The sequence below is a fragment of the Anomaloglossus baeobatrachus genome, chromosome 1, assembly GCF_048569485.1.
Source record: "Anomaloglossus baeobatrachus isolate aAnoBae1 chromosome 1, aAnoBae1.hap1, whole genome shotgun sequence".
Classification (NCBI taxonomy): Eukaryota; Metazoa; Chordata; class Amphibia; order Anura; family Aromobatidae; genus Anomaloglossus; species Anomaloglossus baeobatrachus.
In genome coordinates, this window is record NC_134353.1 from 263,345,975 (window position 1) to 263,370,011 (window position 24,037).

A 24,037-nucleotide genomic window follows, 5' to 3' on the forward strand; every position below is an offset into this window, starting at 1 on the left:
CTAATATCAATACCTGCAGCGAACAAGTCTCTTTGGAGGTCTTTACTTGTTTTTCTTGCATTAATTTTACTATTTCTGATAAGTGTTTTATCAGTTCTTGGTGTCGTTTTCCTTTTTCTTCCACATTTCCCTTTTCGTTTTGGAGTAAACGATCCAGTTTCATTGTGTGTGCGAATTATTCTTTAAACGGTAGATTTTCCAATACCAACGGTGGAAGCGATTTCTCTTACAGTCAGACTTGTATGTTCATTAAGAGTAATAATTCTAGACCTCTTCCGTGGAATAACATCCATTTTTACAGGCACAAATTACACTGAGAGAAACTACACTAAACCACTCGTTACAGAAACAAGCTCTCAACTGAAGCTGAGGGGGCAGCTAGCTGTTATTTTCTGACTAAAACCAGTCAAACCACATTTTGTTACTCAAGGTTGTACACTCACACCTGTTCAAAGCAGTTAAAACTGGTTTGAATCACTGACTGGTAACCAACTTACAATTTTACTTAAAAAATGCTTTGTTCCAAATAATTTGCACAGCACTGTATTTTATTTTTATTTTATGTGCTATACCTACACTGAGTAACAAGTGTTTGTGAAGTGTAACGGAAATGATACATGGTTTGCTAATGTAGAGGCTGAAAGTTTTTCCCATTCTTTTTTGGAAAATAGCTCTAGCTCAGTGAGACCATGAGATTGGATGGAGAGCATCTGTGAACAGCCATTTTCAAGTCCTACCACCCTTTCTCAATGGCTTTTAGGTCTAGAATCTTACTGGGCCATTCACACACATGAATATGCTTTGATCTAAACCATTCTATTGTAGCTCTGGCAATATGTTTAGGGTCATTGTCCTGCTGGAAAGTGAACCTACGGCCCAGTCTCAAGTCTTTTGCACTCTCTAACAAGTTTTTTTTCTAGAATGACCGTGAATTTGGTGCATCAACTCTACCTTTCTTGTTGTTGAAAAAAAAGCATACCAAAAGCATGATGCTTCCATCACCATGTTTGATGATGGGAATAGTGTTTTCAGGGTGATGTGCAGTGTTAGTTTTCCACCAAACATATCATTTTGCATTTAGCCCAGAATGTTACATATTGGTACCATTTGACGAGAGCACCTTCTTCCACTTGCTAGTTGTGTCCCCTCTTTAGTTCTTTTGAAAACTGCAAATGGGACGTCTTATGGTTTCTTTTCAATAAGAGCTCTTTTTGCCACTCTTCCATAAAGGCCACATTTGTGGAGCATGCGACTATTAAATGTCCTGTAGACAGATTCTCCCACCAAGCTGTGAATCTCTCCAGTGTAACAATTCACTATTTGGCTGCTTCTCTAATTAGAGCTATCCTTGCTTGGGATATCAGTTGGACAGCCATGTCTTGGTAGGTTTGCAGTTGTGCCATACTCCTTCCATTTTTGGATGATGGATTGAACAGGGCCCTGTAAGATGATCAGTTTGAGCTTTTTTTTTTTAATAAATTAACCCTGCTTTGTTCTTCTCCACAACTTTATCCCTGACCTATCTGGTGTGTTCCTTGATTTTCATGATGCTGTTTTTTAATCCTTAATGTTCCCAAACAAATTTGTAGTTATACTAAGAATTAATTACATACAGGAGGACTCAATTTACTAATTAGATGACTTCTAGAGACAACTAGTTACTCAGTATATTATTTAGGGGTATTAGACTACAGGGGAATGAATACAAATGCACATCCCAATTTTCAGAATTATATTTAAAAAATCATGTATAATTTCCTTTATACTTCACAAATATTTGCTACTTTGTGTTGGTATATTATATAAAATCCCAATGAAATGTGGTTGCTTGTGGATATGACATGAAAAAATGTGGAAACATTCATGGGGTATGAAACTTTTTCAAGGCACTGTATATTCTGCATACTGTACACTGGCTTTAAGATCTGAAAATTTCACTACTGTTCTGTAATATCTTTCAGAAATCCATACAATATTGGACACTTTTACGATAGCCTGAATGCTGTGAATCTGATATATTTTATATGATGCCTTCACTATCATTTCTACACAGTTTGTGATATGCTGATAGGATATGGCTACTTTTTAAATTCAATATATTGCTTTGGTAAGAAAGAAGAACGGAGTGATTTGCCAGTGGCCTCTGAAATATGTCATAAAAAAGCACAATGAGGACTTGTTGATTGCTCAGATCATATATCATAATGGCTTACAATAGCTTTGAACACAGTGTCCTGATACTGACTCTATAATATGAAAATAGACCTGGACCGGTGGGTGTATTTAGTAATTCAGTACTCTGGTTTGTCAGTGTTGTCATATTTATGAGCAATGTAGTTCTTCCATTAGATAACATAACTATTTAAGACAACATGGTGTCATGACATGACCCTCCTGACATAATTGTGTTGTCATGTGTCATGTTTATGGGGTCAGCATGTTTTCCAAATAGTCTCAAAAAGTTTGTGGCCAGTGGTTATAATGCCTCCTGTCTTTGTTATCACTCTTGCCTCTAGTTACTACTTAAATAGGGAACATGAATGACATGATGACAATAAGGATTACTGGGACTTCTGCCATCCCATCCTTCCCTCCAGCTGTTGTGAGAGTCTTTTTGTAATTCCACTGTTAGTAATAGGACAACAGCCTCAAGTTGAGGACAGCAGTCTGGAATGTAGAAACCCGAGACTTCGTCACAGTTATCTGTCCAGGCTGAGAAATCTACTAAAGAATACTGTCATTTGGTGGATTATTCACATTCAGAAGGCACGATAATGTTCTCAGCAGGATGTGGTTCTGCAATTTAGCCTCGAGTGTTTTGTAATACATTTTTTACTGAATATATGCATATAAATATATTATAGATAGATAGATGGATGAGGCGGTCTCGATGAGGCGGTGTGGTGGAATCAGACGCCTCTAAATGAATCAGGAGTACTTAACCAGAAGCATGCGTCCATTCACTATGCCAAAAAGCTTACTCCACTTAGGGATTAAAGTAAGACTGTGAGCAAAATAACGCCATAGATAAGACGAGTTGGGAAAAACTGGTGTGACAACGTCAAAAGTTGCAAAGAAATTTGAGCAACTCCTTGTAACTACCTTCCGGTTTGAAAATTACAACTTCCAGCCTCACCAAGCTTGGGCTGCTGAGCGGACAAGGGCTGCATTAAGTGCTGGGCTGCAGAAAAATACATAGTTAAACACATTATCATAGTTTGTGATAACTGTGTAATTGTTTTATTTGTTTGGGGTATTGTCTGTCTTGTGATTTAAGTGTTAGATGAGTTGTTTGTAGCAGCCACACCTATTACTTGCTGGTTCAAAAACTAAAAGTTCCAACCACAAGGGCAGCAGGGTCACAGATAAGTGCATAGTTAACCCATTCACGACATGTGATGTACCCTGTACATCATGGTTGGGAAAGGGTTCCCGACCGATCATGTATGGGGTATATCATGACAATCATGAGGGCACAGGAGGTAGTTCGGTTTATGTGACAGCTGAGACTTGGCTCTCATAGCTAGGAACGATAGCAACATTTAGGGGCTGGGAAAGCATCAATAACGTTCGAAACATTTAGTGGTTGGGAAAGGGAGTGCGCTCCCTTTTCCAAGCGATTGGGACCCCCGTGATGTGATCAGAGGGGCCCCATCATTGCTATCATAACAACCTCAGGGTCATCCAGCTACGGCTAGCCTCTTAGATTAGGCCAGGAGCTTGCTCTGAGACGCTTCTGTCAGTGTAAAAGTGACAATACTGGTGCATTGCTATAGATTATACCAGCAATCAGAGCAATAAAAGTTAAAGTCCCATAAAGGGACTAATTAAAAAAAGTTTTAAAAACAGGTAAAAAAAATTGTTAAATGTTTTTTTAAAAAAAAAATCACAAAATAAAGAGCAAAAAATGAAAAAAATATGAATAGAAAGCGAGCAAAAGACATTGTGACCCAAAATGGTACCAATATAAAATCCAGCTCTTCCCCCCCAAAAAAATCACATCCTCTTATCACTCTCAGTAGAAAAATAAAAAAAATATTGTCTTCAAAATTTGGTGATGCAGATAACCTTTATTTTTTTTTAAAAAGGAGCCATATCTAAATAAACTATATAAATATGGTATTGCTGTACTCATACTGACCTGAACAGTTAAGCAGCCTAATCACTTATACCTCAAAGTGAATGATGTAAAAAACAGTAATAAAGCCAATTCCTCAACTGCTCTTGATTTGCTCATTCTGCCTCCCAAGGATCGCAGTAAAGGCCACTTTACACACAGCGACAGCGATGTCATTGGTGAAAGAACCCGCCCCCATCGGTTGTGCGTCACGAGCAAATCGCTGCCCGTGGCGCACAACATCGCTAGGAACGATCACACATACTTACCTGCCTGGCTCCTTTCTAAGGGGGGCAGTTCGTGCGGCGTCACAGCGACGTCACTAAGTGGCTGCCCATAGAAGCGGAGGGGCGGAGATGAGCGGGAGTAACATTCCGCCCATCTCCTTCCTTCCTCATTGCCGGCAGCCGCAGGTACGGTGATGTTCCTTGTTCCTGCGGTGTCACATGTAGCGATGTGTGCTGCTGCAGGAACAACGAACAACCAGCGTCCTGCAACAGCAACGATAATTGGGATTAGAACGACGCATCAACAATCAACGATAAGTTAAGCAATTTTATCGTTAATGGTCGTTTGTGCGTTTCACACGCAATGACGTCGCTAACGAGGCCGGATGTGCGTCACGAATTCCGTGACCCCAATGACATCTCGTTAGCAATGTTGTTGCATGTAAAGTGGCCTTTAGGCTCAGCTCACATTTATCCTGCAATAGTATGGATCCAAAGGAAAGCGCAGTCCTGCACTACACGTGCGTACCTGTCACACTTGGGCTCACTGGTAGGTAGGGAAAACACAGCACCGGTTGTCAAAACGGATTCCGGATCAGCGTGCAGGTCAAATAGGAGCAGCCAGTTCCAACGATCCACATAGGAGAAGAATAAGACCGCACCAATGCTGATACTTTTTTTCCGGTAATTCTTTATTCCATATACAAGGTTAAAAGGTGTATAGCAGTAAGCGGGTGGAGGAGACCTGGATGCGGCCCCTCGCTGCGAAAAAAAGTATCAGCATTGGTGCGGTCTTATTCTTCACATTTATCCTGCACTCTATGTTGAGTGTTTATAACAGGAATTAAGTGTAAATTTCTGAAAAACTTAATTCATGCAAAATACCCAATGGACTATTCACTGTATTCACTGTAATGATGGCCTGTGGTCTGGCGGTGTCCATTTTTTTAGACGTGCACAAAAAGTGCAGTCAACAACAGTTGTATGCAGCTTTGAAAAGAAGGACACTAATTAACAGAGTCCAAACAGAGTCCAGAGTAACTCTGTTGCCTCATTATAGTGAAAGGATCCATTGTGAGTTTCACCTGAATCATGTATTTCAGATATGTAGCATGAAACCCTAATTTAAGTGCTCAGCGTAGTGTACAGGATACATGTGAACTGTTCCAAAATGTTATGTACCCCAATTTGCCACCAATAGCATTTAACGTCTGGCATCTGGCAACAGAAATATTGGGGGCTTCCACGTTGCTGCTAGCAGAATGCCTCTGGAAAACTGCCATGGCTCCCCCAAAAAGAAAACCAGCAAAATCTGCGCTCCTAAATCCAAATGCCCTCCTATGAACACCACAATGTGCCTAAACCACAGTTAACGTCCACTTGTTTGGCATTGTTGTAGTGAGGAGAGACAGCTTAATGTATGAGATGCCTTTCTCCAGAAGCACGGGCTGGGCACAATGCACAGGCACTACAATGTACTGGGAACTACAGGGTCATATTTACAATTTTTTATTCTGCAACATTCACTATGTTTGACTCCATGGTTGTTTTTCAGAGACAAAATCATCACTACAACCATAGATGAATTCCCTGAGTGGTGTAATTTCCAAAATGTGGTCAAATGAGGTGGTTTCTGCTGTTCTGGCACTTAGGGGCTCTGCAAATGGAGTCCACAAACCATTTTAGGTAAATCTGTGCTGCAAAAATAAAATGGCACTACTTCCTTCCCGAGCCCTACCGTGTGACAAAACATTACTGTACAGTCACATGTGGGGTATTGCCACATTCAGGAGAAATTGTGTAACACATTGTAGGGCATGTTTTACATATTCCTCTTGTGAAAATTGAAAATCTGAGGTTAAAGCAACATTTTAGTGGTAAAAATGTCATTACTGTATTTTTTCTTCACCACCCAATTTTCTAAAATTTTGTGACACACCTGTGGTATCAATATGCTCACTGCACCACTAGATCAATTCATTGAGGGGTGCAGTTTAAAAAATGGGATCACCTATGGGAGATTTCTGCTGTTCTGACACATTCAGAGGCCTTGCCAATGTAACATGGCACCTTCAAACCAAAATGGCAAAATCTGCACTCTATTATGGCGCTCCTTCCCTTCTGAGGTTTTCACTGTGCCTCACAAGTAGTTTTTTACAACATATTGGGTATCGTTATACACTAGAGAAATTGCACAACAAATTGTATTGCCTGGTTTTTCCAATTACCCTTGGGAAAATTAAATATTTGGGGCAATAGCAACATGTTTGTGGGAAAAATGTATTTTTTTCATTTTCCCTGCTCAATGTTATAAAATTCTGCGAAGCACCTGGGGGTTCAAGGTGTTCACCACACATCTAGATAAATTCCTTGAGGGGGTCTAATTTCCAAAATGGGGTCATTTTTTTATTTTTACAGGTCAACATTATAAAATTTTGGGGGTTCAAAGTGCTTACCACAACTCTAGATAAATGGTCACTTGGGAGGGGTTTCCACTGTTTAGGCACATCAGAAGCTCTCTATCACGTTCAGGAGAAATTGTGTAGCTTCCTTGATGGGTCTATATTTCAAAATGGGTTAACTTGTGGGGGTTTTTGTTACTTTCGTACCTCATGGGCTCTGCAAACGGGACATGGTGTCTGTAATCTATTCCAGCCAAATTTACACTCCAAAAATCAAATATTGCTCCTTCGCTTCTGAGCCCTGCTATGAGCTCAAACAGTTTACCACCACATATGGGGTCTCTGTATACTGCAAATGTTTCTCATAAAAACTTTGGAGCTAATAGAAAATTTTTGTAGGAAAAATTTCATTTTTATATTTTCATGGCTCATTGTTATAAAATTGTGTGAAGCACATCAGGGGCTCTGCAAACACGACATGGCATCCACTAATGTTTCCAGCCAATTTTGCGTTCAAAAACTCAAATGGTGCTTCTTCCCTTCCGAGCTCTGCCTTGCGCCCAAAGAGTAGATTTCCCTCACATATGGGGTTCACTCAGGAGAAATTGCAAGTTTTGTGGTCCATATTCCCTTGTGAGCCTTGTGAAAATGCTAAATTTGGAGCTAAAGTAACATTTTTGTGGAAAAAAAGGTAAATTTTTATTTTTTCCCATCACATTGCTTATCACTTTGCTTCAGTTCTTGTGGAGCACCTGAATAGTTACTTAACTTATTGGATGTCAGTTTTCAGTAGTTTGAGAGGTGCAGTTTTTAGAATTCTGTCAAATTTTTGTATTTTCTGACACATTTTTTAACCCTTCCAATTTTCTAACAATCAACATAAATAAAGAATCCTCGTAAATGGTGCATTTTCTATATGGGCTATAGTCAGCAGTTGGGTTCTATGCTAGGACCGATCCTTTTCAATGTTTCTATTAATGGTCTTGTGAATGGGATTGAGTAGAGATGAGCGAACCCGGGATTCAGCTTTAGGTGTTTGTACCAAACACAGACTTTACAAAAAAAAACAGAGTTTGGGTTCGGAGTTCGGGTGCTTTGCAAACCATTAGTGTGAACATCGCTGTGCTTGGGTACGCTCGGTGCTCAGCCCAGTGCAAGCCGCTTGAAGTGTTTGAATGGCTCACACTGGGGGTAACAAAAGTGTGATATATGATATAGTGTGCACAAACAGGAAAAAATGGAAAACCTCCGCCCACCCTCCCCCGGAAATGCTCTATTTATGGCTGGCTGTATGTGGGCAGAGACCCGAACTGCCCAACTAGTGACTTCCATGTGTAGGTTTACTTGTATCTAAGGGGTTAAAAAAAATTCACAAGGTTGTAAAAAAACAATGGCGCACGTTTTGCGCCATTTTCTGAAACCCATAGCGTTCTCATTTTTCAGGATCTATGGCTCAGTAATGGCTTATTTTTTGCGTCTCGAGCTGACGTTTTTAATGGAACCATTTTTGTGCAGATGCTACGTTTTGATTGCCTGTTATTGCATTTTGCGCAAAACTTGTGGCGACCAAAAAACGTATTTTTGACCTTTGGTAAACAGCATAGCGGCAAAAAAATTCCAATCAGATTAATTGATTTTACATTTTGATAGATCGGACATTTCTGAACGCGGTGATTTAAACTTTTAGGGGTTTTTTATTTTTTTTATTTTCAAAACTTTTTTCTAACTTTTTTTTTATTTTACTAATCCCTCTAGGGGGCTATATAGATCAACAATCCGATCGCCCTGCCCTATCTGTAGATCTCAGCTACAGAGCCGAGATCTGCAGATATGCTGCTTTAGGCCTCTTTCACACGTCCGTGAAAATCACGCACGTTTTCCACGAACGTGTCAAAGGTGCATATTGCCCTCCGTGAGCTGTGTTTATGGCACACGTTTGTTCTCCGTGTGTTATCCGTGATAACACACGGAGATCCGTGATATCCATGATAACACACGGAGAATGGGAACTTTCTGCTCACCTGTCCCTGGCGTTGCTGTCCGTGGTGCTGATCTTTGGTCTCTGGTCCTGCCGACTCCCCGCTGCTGTTGCTTCCAGCCCGCAGTGAAGTGTATATGCAATGAGCATAATGAGAGGCGGTCGGAAGCAAGTGACAGCAACGGCAGAGACACGTGTGTTTTCTCCGGTGCGTGTCTCACGGAACACATCCATGTGGTCCGTTTGCGTTCCGCGTGACACCCGTGATGCCGGAGAAAAACGGACATGTCTACATGTGGAGCACACGGGTACACGTATGCTCCACACAGACACACGGTCCATGGCAGAACACGCACGTGAGTGCAGAACCATTGATTTTAATGGGTCTACGTGTGCCTGTGTCTCCGGTACGTGAGGAAACGGACCAAACACGTACCGGAGACACGGACGCGTGAAAGAGGCCTTACTCTCAGTGCTGGCACTATGCTGGCATTGAGAGAAAGTGACTCCTGTTAGCTACAGGCATCATCACATGACCCTGTGTTACCATGGCAACCACTGGAAGTCACGTGATCACGCACGTGACTTCCGGTGGGGGCGGCGGTAAGTAAAAGTAATGGCCGTGCACATATACATCTCGCTGCCAGATTTTGGCAGCGAGATGTAAGGGATTAAAAGTTGCGGGTGGAATGCGATTCCACTCATAACTTGCAGGCACACATGTCAGCTGTTGAAATCAGCTGATATGTGTGCGGATCGTCGTGGCAGGCTGCGGCGATGATACTGACACGATCCATGACGTACCCAGTACATTCTGCTTCCCCAGCAAAGTCTATGAGAATCATGCAAAATCCATGCGTATATTGCTTTTTTGAACGCAGCGTTTTGAAAGTCAACAATTTGACAAAATCTCTGCATTTAAAAATGCAGCATGTCACTTCTTTTGTCCGTTTTGGCAGCGTTCTACACTCATTGAAATCAATAAGTTGTTGAAAAACACTACCAAAATGCTAAGCAGTGAACTGCATTTTTGTTGCGATCCGCATGTTTATTTGACATAACAAGCGCATGTCTTTCGGTCTCTCTCTCTGTGGATGTCGGTCTCTCCCTCCCACCCCTCTCTCATACTCACCAATCCCGATCACTGGCACGGCGCAGCACGGCGTTCACACTGCGGTGGCTTCTCCACTTTTGAAAATGCTGGCCGCTCATTATTTCATCTTGTATTCCCTGCTTCCCCCCGCCCACCGGCGCCTATGATTGGTTGCAGTCAGAAACGCCCCCACACTGAGTGACAGCTGTCTCACTGCAACCAATCACAGCCGCCGGTGGGCGTGTCTATATTGTGCAGTAAAATAAATAAATAATTAAAAAAAAAACAATGTGCGGTCCCCACCCAAATGATACCCAGCCAAGATAAAGCCACACAGCTGTGGGCTGGTATTCTCAGGATGGGGAGTGCCACATTATGGGGAGCCCCCCATCCTAAAAATATCAGCCAGCAGCTGCCCGGAATAGCTGCATCCATTAGATGCAACAGTTCCGGCACTCTACCCGGCTCTTCCCATTGCCCTGACGTGGTGGCAATCGGGGTAATAAGGAGTTAATGGCAGCCAATAGCTGCCACTAAATCCTAGCTTAGTGATGGCAGGTGTCACTAAGAACTGAGAAAACCCCTATCACTAAACTGTAGAAAAAGTAAATAAACACAAACACCGAAAAATCCTTTATTTGAAATAAAAGACAAAAAAACACCCTCTCTCACCACTTTATTAAACCCTTAAAAACACCTCCAGGTCCGACGTAATCTACACAAGGTCCCACGATGCTTTCAGCTCTGCTACATCGGAAGCTGACAGCGAGCGGCCATAGAGAAGGACTGCTAGCTGTGAGGTCCACGCAGCAACTGAAGTGAGTCACGCGATCAGCTGTGCTGTCACGGAGGTTACCCGCGGCCACCGCTCTCAGGTGGAGGGCTGCAGCTGTGGCCGCGAGTAACCTGAGTGACGGCACCTCTGATCACGCGGCTCACTTCAGTCACTCAGGGGATTTGCAGTCACAGGTGAGTCCTTCACGTGTGACCGCAAATCAGGCTGTGACACAGAGAGAGAGAGCCGCACGATGTCAGTGAACTCGGGTGAAGCTCTGACGTCACTGCTGCAGACTCTTGTGTCCTGGCACTGACCTCAGAGGTTCATCTGAGTTTATCACAGCACACAGAGACAGAGCCGCAGGATGACAATAAAATCGGGTGAAGTTTCATCCGAGTTCATTCTCATTGCCCGGCTCTGTCTGTGTCTGCTGTCAGCGGGCATGTAGCAGAGCTGAATTGCCGGGAGACCGCACTGACAAAAGTGCATCCAAAACGCATTTAAAATGCATGCAAAATGCATCCAAAATATATGCGTTTTGGATGCAGTCATCTTGTCAAAATGCAGTATCAAGTCTACCAGAGGGTGTGCTTTTTTCTGCACATGTTAGGACACAGTGTGTGCACATGCCCTTAGACTCAAAGTTTCAGGTCCCTGGTACCCAAGTCCAATGCTAGGACTAATAAAATGAATTTAAAAATCTAGTCACAGAGTGGGCTATAAATTTATTTTATTTATGCAAAGAATACTGTGAACATTTGCAAACCACAATATTTAATATGCTACAAGCCCCATTGCTAAAAGGATTAAGATACAGTATACTCTATTTAATGGTGCTCTGCATGTTTGTTACCTTTCGGTTACAAAATGTAGCTGTGTAGCGCAGATTGGAGATAAGAGTCATAGTCACCCAGTGAATGGAGTCCTACATCATAATGCCCTAGTAAGCAAGTGTAAATAGGTATTTAGTGTAGCTAAAGATATTCACTAAGAGCCCCATAGATCAACGAAAATAGATCTTGGGTTCCCCATTTTAATAAAGCAGTGGTTGGACGCCCACTGAGCTCAATATATTTAAAGCCTAGAGGCATCCCTGGTATAATTTGAACTGCAGCGCGTCCTAAACACGTGTCTGTATGGGCTGCAGACTGAAGATATACAACTCCAGAGTTCTGTGTTTCAACTCACAAGAGCTGTATCACATACTGTACCTCCGTCAGCTGCCGGTTCTGATGTGTGAAGAAATATGTTAACACATGTTGTGCTTGACGAGGATATCTCCAGCTACATCGGCCTCTTCCGTCAGTCTGAAAACTTTATAGCAGTGCACCAATGACTCAATCTAACCAGAGACAAACATTGAGAATAACCCTGGAGATTCCTCGAGATACCCTCAATGAGGAAGAGATATATTTCTTCACATACAAGACTGAGATATATGTCATACAGCTCTTGGGAGTTGAGATGACACACAGGTCTTGGAGCTGCATATCTTCAGTCTGCAGAACGTCCTGACACGACATGTGACTAGGACGGGCTGCAATTGGAATTAGTACTGGAGGCTTCATTTTATCTCATTCTTGGAGAACCCCTTTAAGGAAAAGGAAGGTTTGGTGTCAGTAAAAGCAATGTGATTCTTTCCATTTATTTTCCTTATGCTGTTACATTTTTCATGTGAATGTTGATTCATTTTGAGACATTAGTCAGTCATTATGTTAACAATGTTGAAATATTTAACCATGATGTCACTTTTTAGTTTGTGTTAAATTCCTGTGTGATAGCATAATCTCATAAATAGTCTTGTGTGTCAAGTTGAGACGCTTTGTGCAATTTATGTTTTTCGTGATTTTTCCTTACAAAATGACATTGACAAATAATGATATACATACACGGAATTCTCCTCTAAAAATACATTATAAGTGCACTTCTTTAAGTTTGGATGGTAAAGGAATTTTAATGAAAGAAACACTTGGAATCCTGTTTTTCTTGTCCTGGTAAATCCAAGAGAGAACTCGGACCAGAAGTCATATTGTTAGAGTATACAAAGACCATCCTTTAGTCTTGTGCACTCAGCTGACCCTCGAAGGTTGCATGAAGCTGTTACAGTCATATGAAAAAGTTTGGGCACCCCTATTAATGTTAACCTTTTTTCTTTATAACAATTTGGGGTTTTGCAACAGCTATTTCAGTTTCATATATCTAATAACTGATGGACTGAGTAATATTTCTGGATTGAAAGGAGGTTTATTGTACTAACAGAAAATGTGCAATCCGCATTTAAACAGAATTTGACCGGTGTAAAAGTATGGGCACCTCAACATAAAAGTGACATTAATATTTTGTAGATCCTCCTATTCCAAAAATAACAGCCTCTAGTCTCTTCCTGTAGCTTCTAATGAGTTCCTGGATCCTGGATGAAGGTATATTTGATCATTCCTGTTTACAAAACAATTCCAGTTCAGTTAAGTTTGATGGTCGCCGAGCATGGACAGCACGCTTCAAATCATCCCACAGATTTTCAATGATATTCAGGTCTGGGGACTGGTATGGCCACTCCAGAACATTGTAATTTTTCCTCTGCATGAATGCCTGAGTAGATTTGGAGCGGTGTTTTGGAAAATTGTCTTGCTGAAATATCCATCTCCTGCGTAACTTCAACTTTGTCACTGATTCTTGCACATTATTGTCAAGAATCTGCTGATACTGAGTTGAATCCATGCGACCCTCAACTTTAACAAGATTCCCGGTGCCGGCATTGGCCACACAGCCCCAAAGCATGATGAAACCTCCACCAAATTTTACTGTGGGTAGCAAGTGCTTTTCTTGGAATGCCGTGTTTTTTTGCCTCCATGCATAACGCCTTTTTGCATGACCAAACAACTCAATCTTTGTTTCATCAGTCCACAGGACCTTCTTCCAAAATGTAACTGGCTTGTCCAAATTTACCTCAGGCATCTCTGTTTGTGGCGTGCTTGCAGAAACGGCTTCTTTCGCATCACTCTCCCATACAGCTTCTCCTTGTGCAACGTGTGCTGTATTGTTGACCGATGCACATTGACACCATCTGCAGCAAGATAAAGCTGCAGGTCTTTGGAGGTGGTCTGTGGATTGTCCTTGACTGTTCTCACCATTCTTCTTCTCTGCCTTTCTGATATTTTTCTTGGCCTGCCACTTCTGGGCTTAACAAGAACTGTACCTGTGTTCTTCAATTTTCTTACTATGTTCCTCACAGTGGAAACTGACAGTTAAAATCGCTGAGACAACTTTTTGTATCCTTCCCCTGAACAACTATGTTGAATAATCTTTGTTTTCAGATCATTTGAGAGTTGTTTTGAGGAGCCCATGATGCCACTCTTCATAGGAGATTCAAATAGGAGAACAACTTGCAAGTGGCCACCTTAAATACCTTTTCTCATGACTGGAAACACCTGCCTATGAAGTTCAAAGCTCAATGAGGTTACAAAACCAATTTAGTGCTATAGTAAGTCAGTAAAAAGTAGTTAGGAGTGTTCAAATCAAGAAATTAATAAGGGTGCCCATACTTTTGCACCGGTCAAATTTTGTTTAAATGCGGATTGCACATTTTTTGTTAGTACAATAAACCTCATTTCAATCCAGAAATATTACTCAGTCCATCAGTTATTAGATATATGAAACTGAAATAGCTGTTGCAAAAACCCAATTTTTTTTTATAAAGAAAAAAGGTTAACATTAATAGGGGTGCCCAAACATTTTCATATGACTGTATGTGCCTTTCGGCATAAGCCCTTCAAATATAGGTTTAAACCCTTCACCCCTGGGTGATTTTCCATTTTTCATTTTTGCTTTTTCCTCATTTTCTTCCAAGAGCCATAACCTTTTTATTTTTCTATCAATATAGCATTTTTGAATGACACCATTCATTCTTCCCCATATTGTACTGTAAAACGGGAAAAAAAATTCCAAAGGTGGTGAAATTGAAAAGAAAGTGCAATTCAACAATTGTTTTGTGGGGTTTTTATGTTACTGTGGAGCCCCGCATTACCTTCTAATGCCGGACGCCACAGGGTCTCCACGGGCTTGTTAGTCTTCTGGTCACAGGTAGATTGACTTCTATGGGGATCTGTGACGCCACTCTCGGTAAATGCGGTCAGGGTGACAGCCACTGCAGATTAGGGGACGCCTGGGGCCGATGTTGGGTGCAGTTAGATGTGGTGGTCTCCCAAGAGTGAGGCTGGCCCCAGGGTCCGGTGTAGGTGTGTGGTACCACAGGTCGCAGAAGAACTCACACACAAAGCAGTGATGTCTTTCAGGGTTTTTACTCACTTCAGATGGCAGGGGTGAGTTAACCCGGGCGATGCTGTGATGCTCCAAGAGGGGAACCAGGCTCCTTCAGGTTGACTTAGGGGGTGGCTGCTGACTCGCCTTCTTAACCCTCTTGTTTGTGTGGTGACCCAGACTTGAAGTCCTACGGGGTCACCCAGGGAAGTTGCTTCCGCCTGTTCTCCCCTTTTTGGCCCGTTTGCTTGCAGCCTGGACCAAGTAACTCCGGCTGCTTGCCTCTTGTCACTATGGGCCCTCTTGTTGCTGCGTGGCTCTGGACTCTGTGTAGGTGTGGTGAAGGGCATAAAGTGCCCTCACCTGCAGGTTGAGCAGGCCAACTGAATGGGCCCCTGCTCTGGGTACCTGTAACCCCGTGCGGGCCTGGTTCACCTGGCAGTCCCCGTACTCAGCCACCTCTCTGCACTCCAGCCTCAGGTGGTTTTCGGGCGGCACTACAAGGTGTCCGTTCTCCCCCGCCAGCAACCACTGCACCTGCGGTGTCTGACTAGTGACAGCCTCCAGGTTCTCTCCCTGCGACTGCTCTCTCTCCCTGAGCTTCACTAACTGACTGACTCACTACTCCCTCCCCTCTGTGCCTGCCTCCGCAACTTAGCAACCAGCCTCTCTACCACACCCCTTGAGTGGAGATGGAGGCCACGCCCCCTCCTGGATTCCCCAGGGTTCCCTTCAAAGGTAAGTGTGGGAGACCTGGTTACTATGCGCCTGTGTGTCCACACCCCGGTCAGCCTTCTGGATTACCTGTGTTGTACTGACCCAGCATGGGTGCAGTACTCAGTGGTGCCTGACCAGGTCAGGGGCACCACATTACCATGTTCACTATATGGTAAAACTGACCTGGTAATATGATTCCCCAGGTCAGTACAATCTCATAGATACCAAACATGTATAGTTTTACTTTCATCTTAGTGGTGAGCAAAAATTCAGAAGTTTGTAAAAAAAAAAAATGACTTGCGCTTTTGGCACCATTTTCCGAGATCCATAGCATTCTAATTTTTAGGGATCTGGCGGCTTTTTTTTTTCATGTAATGTTGCAGCGACAAAAAAAAAACGTAATTCTGGTGTCCTGATTTTTTTTCTTGCTACACCCTTTACCGATCAGATTAATTAATTTTATATTTTAATGGATTGGGCATTTCTGAAAGCATTTTTTTATTATTATTGTTTTATTTTCAATTGGCCAAAAGGGGTGGGATTTGAACTTTTAGGTTTTGTTTGTTTGTTTTTTTCAAACTTTTCAAACTTTTTTAACATTTTTTCATTGATTTTTCTTCTTGACTTGATTTGACTGCACTGTCCGATCGCTTCTGCTGATCAGAGCAGTCTTCAGCATTAGAGATGTAGGGCAGCACAGTGGCTCAGTGGTTAGCACTGCAGTCTTGCAGCGCTGGGGTCGTTGGTTCAAATCCCAGCAAGGACAAGATGTGCAAGGAGTTTGTATGTTCTCCCCGTGTTTGTGTTATTCTCACACTCTAAAGAGATATAGATAGGGAATTTAGATGTGAGCCCCAATGGGGACAGTGTTGTTGATAAACAAAAGTGCTGCAGAATATGTTGGCGCTATATAAAAATAAAGATTAATGTGAGCGAACCTGAGGTTCATTGTTCAGTGTTCATACAAAATGCTGACTTTAATAAAAAGAAAGTTTGGATTTGGAGGATACTTTACGCAAACCGTATACTCTCGGTGTTCAGCCCAGTTTGAGCTTCTTGCAGTGTTTGATCAGCTCGCAAACAAAAAAAAATGGAAAATCTCTGCCAACCCTCCCCTGAAAGTGTTTTGTTTATGGCTGGCTGCATGTGGGCAGAGATCCAAACTGCCCAATTAGGGACTTCAGGTCAAGTCCGGGTCCGAAACCGAAGTTTATCTAAGGTCTGTCTGAACCTGCCGAACCGAACTTCCACTGGTCCACTCATCCCTATTCAGCAGTACTCTGATCAGCAGAAATGCTGATCTCCTGTGAGTGCTGACACTCTGCCGTTATTCATAGAAAATGAGTCATGACAGTGACAGGGGTCATCAGCTGACCTTCTGCTGTCATGACAGCCCATTAGCGCGCCGTGATGCGATGGCAATGGCGGCAGGGAACAGCATGATGCCCGCCGGAGCGCATTAGATTGGTTATTGCAAATTCAAACAGTTTATAGCTCAATTTGTGCGGATCAGCACCAAAATGCCCAATGCTATGTCACACACTGCTGAAAAGTAAAAGAGAAGACTAATGATGGCAGGAGCGACCAGGGTTCCTCAAAGTTTTGTAGCTAACACATCACATGGTCTAATTCCACCTTTTCCTTCTCCTTTTCTTCCTTCTTCTCATGACTATTCTCTGTTAGGTCACTCCACCGGTCAGCAGCTACTCAATGGACACAAGTCAGTGGGTCCTGCATAAGTCCAGATCTCTGTATGGGCTTTGTAGGTCAGGGTTCCAAGGAGATCTGCAAAATGGAGTGGCTTGTGCAGAGCTTGTCTCTTGAAGCTCTGTTAAGAGTTGCCAGCCTTCCACACATGCTATTTCAAATTTTATTTTGGCTTACAATTTTAGGATCAAGTATTTATTTAAACAAAAGAAAATATATTGATAAACATTACCTAGCTTGGCCAAAGGGTGTACAACCACAAGTGCTGAAGGCCTCTTCATCTCGCCCTGTACACGTATCCAGTTGTTTGCCTTCTTCTTGTTCATTCTTATTATTGATGGCTGCAGCCAATCAGACACCCATATGTGATCTTCAAATACGGCTATACCAAAAGGATGGCCTGTAAAATATTCCTATTTACCATAAAGTACAGATAACTTACAATGTACTGTGAACTTACAGACGTTTAGGGAAATATTAATACAGTATAGCAATAAACATAAGACAGTATATGACATGAAAGGGGTTGTCTTCTCATGACTTTTCATTGGAGTCCATATTGATGTCCACTGTCTATAATTAGAAAACTATGTATGTAGATTGTGTGGCACTTTCCTAGAGAAGTTGCCACTTTTGCTCAAGTGATCACAAGCGTCAAAGCAATTGTACTATCACTTATCTGACCTTGATAGGTTACTCTTGAAATATGTCATCATTGCTTGTTCTGAGGCAATCCATATAAATAAAAAATGTAGTGTAACCTTTAGGCAACCTATACAAAGGGGAGAATTCCAAAAATAACAATTGTCTAAATATGTGTTCAATCCAACATAAGATTCAGAGTAGGTTATCAAATCCAAATCTTTGAGTCTACAATAAAGGCTGCAACTAGACACCAAACATATACTATTCCCCATCTGATAAGAAATGGGGGTTGAAGCCTCCCATACCTTTTCCTTTGGTATTGTAAAGATATAACTTTGTATAAAGTAAGCAATTAGTTAATATTAGTAATGAGCGAGCACTACCATGTTCGAGTGCACGGTATTTGTAATGAGTAGTTGGATATTCAGATGGGCGCCACTCAAGGATATTGGAAGTCAATGGGGAACTTAAGCATTTTTTCAGAAAAGTTTTGGGAAAAATGCCTGAGTTCCCCATTAATTTCCATTATACTCGGGTACTCGAGTAGTGCTCATCTGAGCATCCAACTGCTTGTACTGTACTGAGCGCAAGCATGGCAGTGCTCGCGCTCTCTGATCAATAATCTCAAGTCAATAGACATTTATCTAATTTATCCTGTACTATGGTGTTGTGTCCATGTAGGTGCACCAAAAGTTAAATAATTTAAACACAAGAAAGAATATTACCCCAAAACCTCACCTACATCATTCTGGGAAAGGATGAGTCGGTTTGATCCATCCAAATCAGAAGATTCAACAACAGATCCCTTGGTATCGCACCAATACAGCTTATTTGTGAGGGTATCCACAGTAATTCCACTAGGCCATACTAAATTAGTGTTGACCAAAATCATCCTTTCACGTCCATCTAGGCTGGAACTTCCAATATGAGGATTGGGTCCAATATCTGTCCAAAATAATCTCCTTAAAAGTAAGAAATAATGCATCAGGGCAGCCTTTTAAAGGCCCTGTCACACACAGAGATAAATCTGGGGCAGATCTGTGGTTGCAGTGAAATTGTGGACAATCAGTGCCAGGTTTGTGGCTGTGTACAAATGGAACAATATGTCCATGACTTCACTGCAACCACAAATCTGCCAAAGATTTATCTCTGTGTGTGACAGGGCCTTAAAGCAAGTTGGGAAATCTCAATGACACAAAGAGCTATATAACTAAGTGGCACATTATGGGCCCATAAATTTCAACAACAGGGATCCATAATACAGCAGTGCATGAGTTGTGTAGTGACTAAATTACACATCTCGTGGTATAAATACTGGGAAAATCTTCCTACTGCTGATGTCAACTGTATAAGATATTTGACTTATTTTGAAATAACATTTTTATATTTACCATAATCAAATGAGTGAAGGCCTTCAAAGAAACATGGCAACATGCTTTATACACAGTTATACACAGACCATATAAAGAATACTGCTCTACATGGCAGTGATAAGCGGGGGGGGGTCTCACTTCTCTCAAGAATAGATGTCCCTCTACCATCTGATTTCCAGGTAGGAAATTAATGGAGAAATGGCTGTGGCTTTCGTGATTATTTGATATGAGAGTTAGTGAAACAGTTTAGCAAGTATGTAATCTCTACATTTATTTCCAGCCAGGATGTGAAGGCATGTGGTCACCTCCCTAGACGGAGGTTGTCAATACATAGAGTTACAAAATGTATTATACTAGTTAAAAGAAATCAAATATAAATTAAAAATAAAAACTACCAGGACATGGAGTATGGTCTATTCTGACATTGAGCAGACACACAGATCCTGATTCATTAAGACTAAAAGCCACTTTACACGCAGTGACATCGCTAAAGCGATGTCGTTGGGGTCACGGAATCCGTGACTCACATCCGGCCTCGTTAGCGACGTCGTTGCGTGTGAAACGTACGAGCGACCACTAACGAGCAAAAATACTCACCTTATCGTTGCTCATTGACACGGTGCTCCATTCCCAAATATCGTTACTGTTGCAGGACGCAGGTTGTTCGTCGTTCCTGCGGAAGAACACATCGCTATGTGTGACACCGCAGGAACGAGGAACCTCATCTTACCTGCGGCTGGCCGCAATGAGGGAGGAGGGAAGGAGGTGGGCGGGATGTTCGTCCCGCTCATCTCCGCCCCTCCGCTTCGATTGGGCGGCCGCTTAGTGACGTCGATGTGACGCCAAACGAACCACCCCCTTAGAAAGGAGGTGGCTCGCCGGTCACAGCGACGTCGCTAGGCAGGTTAGAATTGTGACGGGTCCGAGCGATGTTGTGCGCCATGGGCAGCGATTTGCCCGTGGCGCACAACCGACGGGGGCGGGTATGCACGTTAGCGATATCAATAGCGATATCGCAGCGTGTAAAGTACCCTTAAGGTTGCACATGCCAGTCTTAATGATCGAGCCTGCTAGTGCAGTTAATTCATTGTGAGGTGCATGCTACTTACTGAATTAAGTGGTTCACAGACTAAAAACTCCTTCATTTAAAAATTATCAATTTTATTAACAGAAGCAATTAAACATACTTCCACATTATATAGAAAATATTCATTGGTGCCATACAAAAATTTCAAACATATATCCCCCTTATTTTTATAGTCCTATGTGTTACCCCTATTTAGGAGCAAGAACAAATGTCAGTAAGGCGCATTATAAAAATATATCCCTAAACAGTCCAATAGTCAAGGGTCCTACAGTCAAGATCCCTAAAGGCAGCACTTTTTACCCTAAATTAGTTGGTTCTGCACTGAGATATAATTCTATATATACTGCCACTTCCTATATTAGTGAGGAGGCTGTCAACCTTCTACCCCTAATCGACCCGACGCAATTCCCCTTCTAATAGAAGGTTCCTCAGGGGTCATCAAAAAGTAATATAGAAAAATACAAATAATTTATACATTATCCTCCAATCATACAGTGAATACAGACATAGTTTTTGTAATCTCCCCAAACAGAGTACATCAAACAAATGATCTTCAGATTGTACATATGACTATTATAGTCTCCTCTGGTGCTGGCGTATCTTTAGACTCCAAAAATTGCCAGGTAATACAGAGTTCCATAAAATATTAGCGTGGATATTACCGAACAAAGAATTCCTGTTATAGAAATATTTTTCAGATTCTTGTCATCTCATTCGGGACAAGGCTGTATATTCTAGGTGAATGATGGTGTCACCTATTAATAACATGCCCATTCATAATTCCCCTTCAACAAGCTTTTTTCTTTTCTGTGTCAGTGTAGATGAATGGACTAGGGTCCCCTCAGGTTGCAATTGGTATGTCCGGTCCAAATAAATTTAAAACTATATACCAGCATGTAGTTGGGGCTCCCTGCAATGTTAAGAGCGTTCCCAGCCTCTGTAAAATCCACGTGGAGACAGCGTTCCTGTCTATCGTTAGGAGCTGTCACACGGACTTACCTGCCTAGCGACGTCGCTGTGGCCGGCAAACTGCCTCCTTTCTAAGGGGGCAGTTTGTGCGCCGTCACAGCGGTGTCATTAAGCGGCCGCCCAATAGAAGCGGAGGGGCAGAGATGAATGACCGTAACATCCCGCCCACTTCCTTCCTTCTTCATTGCCGGTAGCCGCAGGTAAGCTGTAGTTTGTCGTTCCTGAGGTGTCACATGTAGCGATGTGTGATGCCTCGGGAACGACGAACAACCTGCATCCTCAACAATCAACGATTTTTTGAAAATGAACGATGTGTCAGCAATGGACGATTTGGAGAGTATTTTCCATTGTTAAAGGCCGCTCGTTGGTGTCACATGCAACGACGTTGTTAACGATGCCAGATGGCGTCACGGAATCCGTGACCCCGGCGATATATCGTTAGATACGTCGTTGTGTGTAATGGGGCCTTAAGGGTGTATTCAGACATGCAGAAAATACTCAGCAGTCTTGAATGCCATTGAATTTTATTATACTAATTGCCGCTTCAGAGAGAAAAAGGACCTGAACTCTATTGCCAGGTATTGAAAGTAGCAATCAGTCAGAGGCTTATCATACAGCCAAATCAGCTCTCTTGCTTGCACTAAAGAGGAGCAATACCCTGAAAAACATGTCTCCAAATAGAGACCCTGGTTTGGCTTGTTATCTTAAGGCTCATAAAAAGGTTAATGTTAACTTTTAGGATTGTTACTTCCAATAGGTGGCAGTAGAATTCAAGTCCCCTTCCTCTATGGAGGGCCAATTTGCACATTTAATTTTCAAGAGGAGCATTCCATGGCCATAAGTCTCCTTACACAGGCACGTCACTTTTCACAAGTAGAAACATTACCCTTTAAACCCCAGATTAATTTTTATTGTAATTCACCTAAAGTTGTGCCATTGTGTCATGGACAAGCTACGGAGTAGTTGCAGGTGTTATCAATTGACTACAGTTTGTAACTAAATCAACAATGTCTGAGCATCACCTATAGGCCCCTTTACACACTGAGACTTTCTAGCGATCCCACCAGCGATCCCAACCTGGCCGGGATCGCTACAAAGTCCCTGGTGAGTCGCTGGTGAGCTGTCAAACAGGCAGACCTGGCCAACGACGCAACAGCGATCCGGACCTGCAGAACGACCTAGCTAGTCATTGGGGACGTTGTAAAGCAGCTTTTTGAAAGGGAAGTCGCTAACGAAGTCGCTGTAAAGCCCCCTTTACACACTGAGACTTTCTAGCGATCATGCTGCACAGCGGGAAACAAAAGACCAAAGAATGGTCCTGAACGATTTGTAGCGATCAGCAACTTCACAGCAGGGGCCAGGTCGCTGATGTGTTTCACACACTGCAATGTCGCTGGGGAGGTCGCTATTACGTCACAAAACCGGTGACGTTAGAGCGATGTCGTTTGCGATGTTGCAGTGTGTAAAGCCACCTTAAGACTGACTAGTTTGTGGTCAGAAATGTGGCATTTAGACTCAAAAATGAGTGACTATACTGTGTAAATTTTTAGTTTATTCTGGCTACAATTTTGTGATATCTCTTATCCACTTACTAGCAATCTGTGGTTCAGTATTTGATTAATTCAGCACATGTTGAGTAAGAAGTTAAAATTCTGTTATATTTGGAACTCTTTGTGTATTGTCTACCTACACCATTTCTCATACCCTTGTCCCCCTTCTCTTTTCCTCAATCCAACCCCTTGACCCTCTTTGCCAATAGTCCCCTATTTTATCCATCCACTCTTCTTTTGATTCTAGTTATTCCTTATATTTTCTATGTCTAAGAAGACCTTGTTTTACAAAAATTTTTAACTTGGTTGTTTTCCATGGATTTCCTCATTAGCTGTGTGGTCTCGTGTTTGTTTATGTTGCTAGAGCTAAAAGGTAAAAAGTCTTGAATTTTTCTTTGCATGTAATACACATAAAGAAAGATTTTGTACTAGGACAGAAAATGACCGTAACTATTGAAATAGAAATTTTGGTTACATTCTGCTCTCTACCATTACAAATAATTTGTATATTATCTGTGCAATTTGTTCAGATAGGCTATTATCTTTTAAATATATTTTAATGTTAAAAATCAGCTTTACAACTTAGCTTTGCTTGTGCCCCCAGCTGAATGGAAGGTCATACATTGCATTGTATAAAAACAACGCCTCCCAAACAAAATATGAAAACATGAAATAATCAATTCCATTAAAAAAATATTCTCAGCTCACATCTGTACAGTCTGCTTACTTTCTGGTTGTATGGAGGGTGCGTGATCCTCCTTGACAGTTGTGGTCACAAGATCGATTTTGCTACAACACATTATTGGTCTGTCAATGCTTGTTCATTTTATATTCACATATAGAGATATCAAGGACCTTGAACAGGTACACAGTTCAGGACAGTGAGAGCCGTGATTAGAAAAACTTGTTTTGATTGTTATTCTGCAGGACTCCTTCATCAGGAGAGGAGAGGGAGGAGTAAAGTGAGTAGCTGCATAGAAAGGGCTGGAAAGAGCTAACTCTCTTGGAATGTAACCACTGGAAATACACAGCCAGAGTCTAGTAGCCAAACGTCTTTGAAATAATCAATACACTTTGTAAGTTTAAAAAAAAAGCAGGAGAATTGCAGCAGATAGGAAAAGAAAGTAAATTGCAAAA

General features: G+C 42.0%; 1 protein-coding gene across 3 annotated transcripts in view; it reads right to left on the bottom strand.

The window, feature by feature from the left end:
* EGF (epidermal growth factor) overlaps positions 1–24,037 on the bottom strand; it is a 298,020-nt gene that overhangs the window by 112,603 nt on the left and 161,380 nt on the right. For 2 of the 3 annotated variants that reach the window (XM_075349333.1, XM_075349348.1), the window contains exons 13-14: positions 18,664–18,883; positions 17,509–17,689 (exon numbers count right to left, since the gene is read on the bottom strand). In XM_075349333.1, the coding sequence (XP_075205448.1) occupies positions 17,509–17,689; positions 18,664–18,883 (401 nt within the window). Of the gene's footprint in view, positions 1–17,508; positions 17,690–18,659; positions 18,884–24,037 lie in introns of all 3 variants that reach the window. The other variant, XM_075349340.1, reaches the window with a different exon arrangement.